This window comes from Salvelinus alpinus, chromosome 7 (genome assembly GCF_045679555.1).
Source record: "Salvelinus alpinus chromosome 7, SLU_Salpinus.1, whole genome shotgun sequence".
NCBI classification, from domain to species: domain Eukaryota; kingdom Metazoa; phylum Chordata; class Actinopteri; order Salmoniformes; family Salmonidae; genus Salvelinus; species Salvelinus alpinus.
This window is the reverse complement of record NC_092092.1, coordinates 17766969-17778813: the sequence shown is the minus strand read 5'-3', so window position 1 is coordinate 17778813 and position 11845 is coordinate 17766969. Positions and strand designations below refer to the sequence as shown.

At 44.7% G+C, this 11845-nt stretch overlaps 1 protein-coding gene across 3 annotated transcripts in view; it reads left to right on the top strand.

Annotated features, from left to right (window-relative positions):
- Positions 1 to 3362: 3362 nt before the first annotated feature.
- LOC139580532 (thrombospondin-2-like) overlaps positions 3363 to 11845 on the top strand; it is a 33518-nt gene continuing 25035 nt past the window's right edge. Inside the window, exons 1-5 of one of the 3 annotated variants that reach the window (XM_071409309.1) lie at positions 3363 to 3577; positions 3898 to 3918; positions 4476 to 4547; positions 5011 to 5570; positions 6348 to 6432. In XM_071409309.1, the coding sequence (XP_071265410.1) occupies positions 3556 to 3577; positions 3898 to 3918; positions 4476 to 4547; positions 5011 to 5570; positions 6348 to 6432 (760 nt within the window). In that variant the 5' untranslated portion in view covers positions 3363 to 3555. The remainder of the gene's footprint in view (positions 3578 to 3897; positions 3919 to 4475; positions 4548 to 5010; positions 5571 to 6347; positions 6433 to 11845) is intronic. The other 2 variants (XM_071409307.1, XM_071409308.1) reach the window with 2 other exon arrangements.

The following is an 11845-nucleotide window of genomic DNA, read 5'->3' as shown; positions in this document are numbered from 1 at the left end:
AGACTGCGAACCCCTGCTGAAGGCTCTGAACTGCAGATTGTCGCTGGAGGCTCTGGACCGCCGACCGTCGCTGAAGGCTTCGTCGCTGGAGGCTTCGTCGCTGGAGGCACCGGACCGTGGATAATCGCCGGAGGCTCTGGACTGGGAACCACCACTGGAGGCTCCGGACTACAGATCGTCGCTGGAGGCTCTGGACTGGGAACCCCCGCTGGAGGCTCTGGACTGCAGCTCGTCGCTGAAGACTCCGGACTGGGGACTGTCGCTGGAGACTCCGGACTGCGGCCCGTCGCTGGAAACTCCGGACTGCGGACCATCGCTGAAGACTCCGGACTGCGGACCGTCGCTGGAGACTCCGGACTGCGGACCGTCGCTGGAGACTCCGGACTGCGGACCGTCGCTGGAGACTCCGGACTGCGGACCGTCGCTGGAGACTCCGGACTGCGGACCGTCGCTGGAGACTCCGGACTGCGGACCGTCGCTGGAGACTCCGGACTGCGGACCGTCCCTGGAGGTTCCGGACTGCGGACCGTCTCAGGAGGTTCCGGACTGCGGACCGTCTCAGGAGGTTCCGGACTGTGGACCGTCTCAGGAGGTTCCGGACTGCGGACCGTCTCAGGAGGTTCCAGACTGTGGACCGTCTCAGGAGGTTCCGGACTGTAGAACGTCTCAGGAGGTTCCGGACTGTAGACCGTCTCAGGAGGTTCCGGACTGTGGACCGTCGTTGGAGGTTCTGGACTGTGGCCCGTCGTTGGAGGTTCCGGACTGTGGCCCGTCGCCGGAAGCTCTGGACTGTGGAGGCGCACTGGAGACCTGATGCGTGGGACCGGTACAGGTGGCACCGGGCTGATGGCACGCACCTCAGCACGCTCGCTCTGCAGCGCTCTCAACGCCAGCACCTCTCTCCGGAATCTTGTGTCGAGCTCTTCACTCGACTCCCTGACTGGCTCTGGTTCACTCCTCGGCTCCGCCGACTGCCCCCCCAAAAGGTTTTCTTGGGGTTTCTGTGGCCTTCCTCCCCGACGTCGTTGCTGTCCTCTCAAGCTCCTAATCGACTCCCGCCAAGGAAGGCAATCCTGTCCTGCCAGGATTTCCTCCCAAGTCCAGGATCCCTTCCCATCCAGGATCTCTTCCCAAGTCCAGGATACTTCCTCCTCCTGGGCACGCTGCTTGGTCCTTTGTTGGTGGGATCTTCTGTCACGTCCGTTGTTAGAATGAGACCAAGGCGCAGCGTTGTATGCGTACATTCTCTTTTAATGAATGAACACCGAACAAACCAACAAAATCAACAAACGAAACGTGAAGCTATACAAAATAGTGCTGACAAGCAACTACACATAGTCAAGATCCCACAAACACAAATGAGGCAATGGCTACCTAATTATGATCCCCAATCAGAGACAACGATAAACAGCTGCCTCTGATTGGGAACCATATCAGGCCACCATAGAAATACAAAAACACCTAGATGACCCACCCAAGTCACTATCACGCCCCAACCAACACAGAGAAAAAACAGCTTACTATGGTCAGGGCGTGACAGCTAGCTAGCTAAACTGTTAGTTAGCATAATTACTAGCATAACAGGCTAGCTAGCTAGCTAGCTAAATTCCTACCTTGCTTGCCATGGTATTAGCTATTAGCTAGCTAGCTAACCAAGCAAACCAAACAACAGGTTTGATATGATGTAGCTAGCTAGCTTTCAATGCTATAACCTGCCCAGGGACTGCGGTTGAAAATTAGACGGCTGGCTAAAACCGGCACTTTTACTGAAATGTTGATTAATGTTCACTGTCCCTGTAAAAAATAAAATATATAAACTCATAAACACAATGCGACCTGGCCAGCAAAAATTCCTGCTAGCTCATGTTAGCTAGCTAGCTAGCTTGTTTCAACTCTGATTTGCAAGCTAACTTTGGGTAGCTACTTAGCATTCAGGGGCTGACTGTTCTCATAAAAGTTTGTGTAGTGCAAAAATAAATTAAGGATCCAGCTATGGCGGTAATTCGTGTCATGTCTGACTACAGCAGTATTGCTTGTCCATGTGCTAGCTAAAAGCAACAGGCCCATACGAGCTAGCTGTGGTGTCAGCCTCCAGCAGTGATCAGTTGGTGGTTGGATAGCAACGACGTCACCAGCCCAAATTCTAATCGAGCTGGCACCAGTTGTGGAACTGGGCTGTACTAGCCTGGGATTCCCTCAATCCAGCTCGATTTTTGAGAATTCCATTCGAGCCAGCTCGAATTTGACCCTAATTTAGCCCTAATTTTAAGTGCCAGTGGAAATGGGAGTTTAGATAGAGATTCTTGCCTGGGTTTGTTTACATAATATCTTGCCTGAGTTTGTTTACATAATGTCTTGCCTGGGTTTGTTTTGTCGCCCCGACATTTTGATATTTCTTAAACACAAATCAAGTAAATTAGACTTACTGAGTCTGGCTTTAACATTACGGGTGTGTTTGTAAATTCACTCTGGCGTAACAGAGTGCGCTCAGAGTGCGCACTGGGGATTTATACATTCAGAGCGTTGTTGTAGGGTTGATCTGACCGTTCTGACCTCACAATAGCAACCAAGCACCCAAACTAACTGGCTAAATTTGGCTAGCTTGCTAGCTCCTTCCAAACACAAATGAGAGAACACTTCACTCTGAACATTTTACTCGCCCTAGCAGAGCTGGTTAGAGTGTTTTCATGTTATCAAGAGAGTTAGTGAATGTAAATGTGTGTATGGCAACAATTTATACTTTTTTTAGCCAATGTTTAGGCCTACTTACAACTGTCATAACAACAGAGTTTAGGGACGTTCATAAATTCTTTAATTTTTCTGTGCTCTGGCACTGTCAAATCAGAGTGCTCTGATTGGAGTAGATTAGGCCTACCAGGGTGAATTTACAAACACTGATTTTACTTAAACAATTTCTGATATATCACATGCATAAATAAAAGTGCGGCATGTGGTATATCAGAAATTATGTTATAGAATTATTGTAAACCTAAAATATTGTCATATAATTATATCTAGCCTACACATTATAAGGGTTTAATACCAATTTTCTGTAGCCTATAAATAGCCTCTAAAATATATGTAAACAGACTATAAATGTCTAAATGTTATATGTGCTTGCCTTGACAATAGTTAAAATTCCGAGCTATTAATTAAACCAAAAGAAAAACGTGTGCGTAAAAGTTTTGGGAACGTTTTGAAAACGCTGGACTGCAAAGACTAGAGAGGGGATTTTGTTTTCATTTACAGCCACATAGGAAGCGTAACAAAGCATCAAAGTCTTTCAGCATCCTGTGCGAAGCCACAGAAATACGTGGGTAGTGTGTGCTTCATACAGTCCTCGCGACCAAGCGCTTTGCTCTCCCAAAACTAAAAGCAAGGCGCGCCTAACATCCCACCTCGCTATAAGCCTAACATCCCACCTCGCTATAACTTTCTCTCTATCAATAACTCCTCCCCGAAACCGGATTCCGTTCTGATTTTGCTAATGAAGTGGGCTTGATAGAGAAGTGGGATTGGGGCACGAGAGAGCGCGAGGGAGGGGGTCACGGGTGGATGGTAACTGCCGCTCTAACAGGTACGAGCAAATTACGCTATCAGAAAGGAATTATGTAGTTCCGCCTCAGCAACGGTTCCTAACATTTCATACTTAAACGTGACTGACAGGGGTAGTGAGAAGTAAGTATATAAGAGGGAGGGAGACTAGTGATTAAGACACTATCGCTCAAGTCCTCCCTGCGTAATGTGGATCTAGTGAAGTAAACTAAGCGCACTTTACATTTTATGCACCGGTTTATAGCAGTTTTTCCGTTTTCATTCTACTATTCATACTTATTAGAATAATATATATTGTTATTACCTCCTTTTTCATTGGATATCTAACATATTTTTTTAAAGGGGGATTTGCACTTTCACCAGGTAAGTTGTTGCATTCAAGTTTACTGCTAGTCAAAATCATTTAGTCAAAGAATGATTAATATATAAACCTATATTCTGTTATTAGATTCATTCGTTTTGGTTAACATTATGCATTTGTAGAAATTGTTTTAGAAGTAGTGTATTCTCTTTTCCCAATAGCCTAAATACTATATGTGCACGTTGTAAGGTGCTTAATTGGTGTATCTTCCTAGATAACTCTGTGTTCGTTTTGGAGACAGTAGTTAGGCTGCTTTACAGCGTTGCTATAGTTGAAGCAGATCTGTGGATTTTACATTGGGGGATGTAATGGCATGGCTGAGAGCTTCAGTATTCACAGTTGCAATGAACTTGGTGTCGCTTTGTGACAGCAGAGCAGAGAGTAAATAAAAACTAGATAGCCTATAATGGCTAGGCAACTTTATTTATGAGATGTGAAGTAAAGTTTCGTCAACTTTACTTATTATTACATTGTCATTACAATAGTGATAAAGTTAACAACTTACAATGTGCTGTTACCTTTGATGATAATCAGCTTTTGTGTCTCTTGTGTTTTGAAGGAGATATGATACTCAGGAGAAGTCTCAACCTGCTGCCCATTTTATTACTTTGCTCCTCAGCGCTACCTCAAGGTAAATCTACTTATGCATAAAGTTTATTCGCCTTATCATCATCATTATTCTATCCACTATTCAATTACATTTGTATTGATAAATAAGTGTGATGTTTGTGTGGCTTGCGCAGATGCTGTAGGTTTTAGTGTAACTAGATGTAAAAAATTTGCCAGGGCTCTCCACCCCTGTTCTGTTCTTGGAGTGGTACTGTGCTGTTGGTTTTTTAGTTACAACTCTAATCTCGCGCACCTGATTCTAATAATTTGCTGGTTGATAAGCTAAATCAAGTTAGTTACAACTGGGGTTGGAACGAAAACCTACAGGAGGGTTACTCTCCAGGAACAGGGTTGGAGAGCCCTGTTATAGACCTAGTTAAAATCAGTTGATCAGATTTTCGTAAAGAATGCCATGCTGTTTCATCAAGCTAATTGGCTGTACACGTTCTCCTCTCCTTACCTATCCCCTGTATGACTCATGGAAGATGGTGAGGTTACAATGGATGACGACACAACGTTTGACCTGTTTGATATTAGCGGTATCACGCGCAAGACTCTGGGCGCCAAGCAATTCCGCGGCCAAGACACGGACAACCCCGCTTACCGCTTCATCCGCTTCGACCATTTGCCCTCTGTGAGCGCGCCCGTGCTCAAACAGATGCTTCTGCAAATCCAGAACAACGAGGGCTTCGTGTTCGTGGCCAGCATGCGCCAGGACCGCGGCTCGCGGGGAACCCTCATCGCATTGGAAGGCGCCAACGGCCAGCGGCAGTTTGAAATCGTCTCCAACGGTCGTGCCAACACGCTGGACCTTGTCTACTGGGTGGACGGCTCTCAAAATGTTGTCTCCTTCGAGGATGTTGACCTGTCTGACTCGCAGTGGAAGAATATCACACTTCATGTTCATGGCGAAAATGCAAATCTGTTTGTGGGCTGCAGTCTCATCGACAGCTTCATCTTGGATGAGCCTTTCTACGAGCACCTGCAGGCAGAGGATAGCCGAATGTTCGTCGCCAAGGGATCCATCCGCGAAAACCACTTCAGGGTAAGAATTTGTCCTGTAGAATAGACCACTATATTATGCTATTCAACTCAAGCTTGGTTCCCAGTTGTTCCCAGTAGTAAAAAAATTAAATGTAGGCTGTACTTTTAGACTGTATTTTTATAAGGGAGAAATGTATTTTTATACGGGAGAAATGTCAATTTTCCTTCTGCACTTTATTACTTGTGTGGTCTTCCGCAGGGTGTGCCTTTGTTAAAAATAAAAACCCTACTACACCATGTCCAAAAGTCCTAACCTACTCTTAGTATTAGTCATAATATAGGTTTAAGAAGTTAATAAACCATATAGCATTACAAAGAAGTGAACCATGTAATTATGAGAGAATATTGTTATTGACAGATTACACGGGCCTTTATGGTTTTACCGAGCCTGTCATTTTTTTACTTCTAGGCGCACTTCACGCTACACGACTCCAGACCATGTAGAAGCCAATGGCCCTCCCTTCGAGGAGGGTTCAAGGGTTCAACAAGGACCTACTGGAAATGTGGCATGAAGTGCATCCAAAACGGCAATCTTTTTTTTTGTAGAGAAAAGTAGTGCACTAGATATAGGGAATAGGATTCCATTTCAGATCTATCCCCTTGAGTCATGATGATGAGTCTAATGTTAACTGTTAAGAATAACTCATTCGGTATTAATTTACCTTGACATAGTAGCTCAAGGTAAGCGAATAACAAATAAGTTGTTCCTAGCTGCTAGTCCAATGTGACACACAACTGTCCAAGTAGTCATTGATCAATCTCTTGTCTTGTCACACAGGGCTTATTGCAGAATGTTCGCTTCATGTTCGACACATCCGTGGATGATGTTCTGAGGAACAAAGGCTGTGAAGTCACTAAGGCTGGTAAGGGTTTTTGGCTTACTTTACTGCACTGGTTGTGTTCATTAAGCACCAAATGAAAAAAAAAAAATGTTTCAAACAGGGAGGGACTACCTGGACTTGTCCAATAAAAAAGGCTCATTTTTGTTTGCCATTGCAAAAAGTTTTTGAATGTTTTCCATTGCGTGCCTTAAGAACATGCCGCTGTAGTTTGAATAGACTGAATCCTACCAATTGGGGTCAATATGATATGGATATTTATTTCAAGGACATCATCTCGAAGACCGTCTAAAATAGTGCTGTATTGTGTTACAGCAATTATTCTTTAGGCTGTGTTTACACAGAAAGCGCAATTCTGATATTAGCGGTATCACACGCAAGACTCTGGGCACCAAGCAATTCCGCGGCTGAGACACAGACTACCCCGCTTCATCCGCTTTGACCATTTACTCTCTGTGAGTGCGCCCGTGCTCAAACAGATGCTTCTGCAAATCCAGAACAACGAGAGCTTCGTGTTTGTGGCCAGAACACAATTATGGCCAAAAGAGCTGATCTGATTGGTCGAATGACCAAGTAGTCGGAAAAAAATCAGAATCGGGGTGCCTGTGTAAACGCAGCCTTATTAGCATTTCCCAAAACCGGTTTGTGCTGTACAGCAAACTGTTATGGTCTTTGTCATCCCAAGTTTGTCACGACATTGACCATATAAATGGACAAGACAGCACAAACAGATCTGGGACTGACTGAAGCTATCCCTTTTTGGGTATCTGTTGTATTGTTTTCATGCTTTGAATATTCTGATGAACCGACTTTAACTCGTCCTTCCTGACCTGCTCTGACCTCCTTTAAACTCCCTATTAAAGCTCCATCCAACGCAGATGTGACTGAACGATCCATCATTCTGCCTCATAGGCTGCATCCCAAATGGCACCCTATTCCCTATAGTGCACAACATTAGGGTGCCATTTCAGATTGCAGCCACAGTCACATGCAACCTCTTACAGCGTTGGTCTTCTGCGTTTCATTTAGATAAAACCGTAACAAATTTCCACAACAGACTCCAACCACTTAAAAATATGGAGTTTTTCTTTATTTCCATTGTGTCTGGTTCTGCTATTCTATCACTTTAATCGGTCTTTAGTTTTAGTGGGTCACAGAAAGCTTGTAGATCTGATGTGGAGATTTCTGACAGTATTACATCATGTTAGCGGAAACAGCTGTGTCAGTGTGGTTGCGTGAGGCCAACACATGTGTGTGTGTGTGTGTGTGTGTGTGTGTGTGTGTGTGTGTGTGTCTGCTGTGGTCGTCAACACAAAAGGAGATACTGTACAGATGCTTACATTTATTTCCATTGGCAGTGGAAGAAATGCCTGGGGAAGAAAAATTGAGAAAGTTAAATGCTATGCTGGAAGGAATTAAGGGAGTCACCACCGCTTTGCCCTGCATGCACACACACACACACACACACACAGACACACACACACACACACACGCACGCACGCACGCACGCACACACACACACACACACATAGTGAGGTCATGAATTGGCTGATGGGGTAGTAGCCTCTCTGCTGCTTTTGTTCACACTGGGCGTGGGGCCCTGTAATCCTCAGTAGGGGCTTTTGAGAAGATCCAGAAACCCCAGGGTGTGTGGGTGGGTGTAACCCCAGGGTGTGTGGGTGGGTGTGTGTGAATTTGTGTGCTTGTAGCTCCATTGTTGACACAAGTACCATTCGATTCTACCTGAGTGAGCACATTTTATGTTATGTCACCAAGACTTCCCATTGAGTCACTGGAAAAAGTCTAGATGCTCCTACCAGCCAAGGTCTTACCCTGGCATCAGATATCTCTAACACTAGCTCAAAAGTCACTCATAAAATCACACATAGTCATACAAAACTGCCACGTTGTACAGTTAATGAGAAGCAGTTGAAATATTGTATTTCTTCCCCTCTATCTCAGTCAAAAAGAGGAGAGGAAAGAATTGAAAGAGGAGGAAAAAGGAGTTGTGAACCAACCAGAATATCTCATCATACATGTCCTAAGTTCACGCACACACAAACATTCACACACACACACACACATATTCTTGTACAACTAACCTTGTGGGGACACACAATTCAGTCCCATTCAAAATCCTATTTTCCCTAACCCCTAACAATAAACCCTAACCTGTACTCTTACCCTTACCCTAACCTTAACCCAAAAACCAAACCTAAACCTTGCTCCTAACCCTAACCCTTAACGTAATTCTAACACTAATTCTAACCTTAACCCTAAACCCCATAGAAATAGCATTTGACATCGTGGGGACTAACAAAATGTCCCAGTTGATCATATTCTTGTTTGTTAACTATTCTTCGGAATAGTAACACTGTTAGCTGTGATCGTTTTGTTTGTCTTGTGTAGTTTCTTAATCATTGTACCTAAACTGTATGTGTAACATGTATACGCAGGGCTGTAAAAAAGACCTTGGTCTCAGTCTGTGTTCCTTGTTGAAATAAAGGTAGAATAATAACTTGGGAGGTTATTGTGGTTAAACGGGGCCAGCGTGACTGGGACCTGTCCTGATTTAGAGTCCCTAACCACCCATTAATCTCTGCTCAACTTCTGCACCTGGCACACACACACACAAACACACACACACACACACTTGGCTGGACACACTGCGTTCCTCAGGCCTTTCCTCACCAGGAACCCCAGTCTGAGACTCTGCTCTGGGGCCACTAATCTATCTGATGTTCTATCTATCATTTTCTTATGCATTTATCAGAGTTAAAATAAATAAAAAGCAGTACAATATACTATTAAACAGATGTATGTTATATCTGTGGACAGTTTATCATGTTGTAGACCAGGTAATAGTCTGTCAAACACTTGAAGTGAGACCTCTGGGATCCATGAGAACCACAGGATTATGAGTGAGACAATGTGGATCATAGAATAACTAAATATTGCGTAGTGATTGTAAACTGTAGGGACTGTTGAGGCAATGGGTATAACAAAAGCATTATCTTCGCTATGATACAAACAAAGCATCCAACAAGTAGAGGGGAAAAACCCGGCCTGGTCCCAGATCTGTTTTTGCTGTCCTGCCAACTCCTATGGTCATTTTGGCCTATTGTTGGGATTTCAACAAACACACACACACACACTAACAGCCCCCCAGCTGGAGAGAGACTGATGGATAAACAGACACTTCCCTTCCTGTCAAAAGCCAATCTCTCTCTCTCTCTGTTACTAGCTATGCCCTGGACCAGAGCTAGTGCTGACCAGAGCTTCTAGCTATGCCCTGGACCAGAGCTAGTGCTGACCAGAGCTTCTAGCTATGCCCTGGACCAGAGCTAGTGCTGACCAGAGCTTCTAGCTATGCCCTGGACCAGAGCTAGTGCTGACCAGAGCTTCTAGCTATGCCCTGGACCAGAGCTAGTGCTGACCAGAGCTTCTAGCTATGCCCTGGACCAGAGGGAGTGACAGATTATAGCTCTAGTCCAGGGCATTAGAGCACTGCATGCGCACATACCAACTGAGATGCAAAATATCATCTGTGACACATGCGCATGCGCTTTGATATTTGCAGACCAGGTGGCCTCAGCGAGCATAATCTGCAGCTGGATGCTTCTTCTCCAGGCAGGCTCAATCAAACAAACGCTCAAAGTATTTGAAAGAAAAAAAATACCACTTGAGCCCAGGTCTGTGTTGGACTAGTGAGACAGAGCCAAGACCATTCTCTTCCAAAAGGAAGACTTGATGCAGGCCCAGCTGTCTGCCAGCCCAGCCCAGCCTGCTCATCCCACCCCATCACACCACAGCTGAGCTCTGCTCTGTTTCTAAAACAAACAACCACCCACCGGGCCCTGGCACAATTTCCTAGCTTGGGCTTTGTAACGGCAGCCTTCCTCCTCTTCGTCTGAAGAGGAGGTGTAGCAGGGATCGGACCAAGACGCAGCGTAGTTGGTGCTCAACATATTTAATAATACGAACTGTGAACACTACAACAATACAAAAATAACAAAATGTGGCAAACCGATACAGTCCTAGCTGGTGCAGAGAAAACACAGAGACAGGAAACAACCACCCACAAAATCCCAACACACAAGCCACCTATATATGATTCTCAATCAGAGACAACACAAAACACCTGCCCCTGATTGAGAACCATATTAGGCCAAACATAGAAACAGACAAACTAGACACACAACATAGAATGCCCAACCAGCTCACGTCCTGACCAACACTAAAACAAGCAAAACACACAAGAACTATGGTCAGAACGTGACAGGCTTCTTGCAAAAATTCATCTCTATCTCCGACTCCCACCATTAAGGCCCACTAGGGCTGTGTCCCAAATGGCACCCTCTTCACTATATAGTGCCCTACTTTGTACCAGAGCCCTATTGGCCATAGGTGGGCTGAGGACACATGTTAGAAATAAAATAGAAGTGGATGATGAAACAAAACAGTGTGCTTTACTTATGAGAACTCTACTGAGTGCCCTCCCTCTCATCTCTGGGGTAAAGAAACATTATGACGCAAAGCTGCTTTTCTCATCAAGTTGTGAGCAGACACATTTTGAGTTCTCTTAGAACTTTTTTATGTGCTTTTAAACCTCCCCACCCCCACCCAACCCAACCCAACCTGCCCTCCTCAGTTTCTGTGTGCTGTTTGATGGTATAGTTGACAGAAGATCATCAGCCACCCGAGCCATGGCCCGTTCACCCCACGACCATCTAGAAGGTGGAGACAGTACAGGTGCATCAAAGCTGGGACAGAGACTGTAAAAACAGCCTCTATCTCCAGGCCATCAGAAGGTTAAATAGTCACCACTAGCCGGCCTCTGCCCAGTACCCTGCCCTGAACCTTAATCTCTGTTCTAACTGGCTAACACCCGGTACTTTATCCTGGACCTTAGAGACTGCTGCCCTATGTACATAGTCATTGAACATTGATCACTTTAATACTGTTTACATACTGTTTTACCCACTTCATATGTACAGTATATACTGTATTCTAGTCAAGGCTCATCCTATATACTGTAAGTACTGCTGCTGAATAACTACTACTATTCATATACTGGATATTATATTGTATGTATTTTGGGATTGGTGTGTATTGTTGTGTATTGTTAGATACTACTGCACTGTTGGAGTTCGAAATATAAGCATTTCATTACACCCTCGATAACATCTGCAAAATATGTGTACGAGACCAATAACAATTTGATTTGAGATGGAAGATTTCATTTCCTAAAGTCAAACATATGCATTCTCTCAATCTCCATACTGTTTCTGCTCCATTGACATCTCCTTTAAGGACTCAGTATAGTGATCTTAAAGGAGAGGAAAATCATTCAGTTATGTAATGAAGTCCTTTCTGCTTTCCTCATCATCACACTCCTGCATCAGTAGTGTTCATCACGTGTATTGTTCATCATATT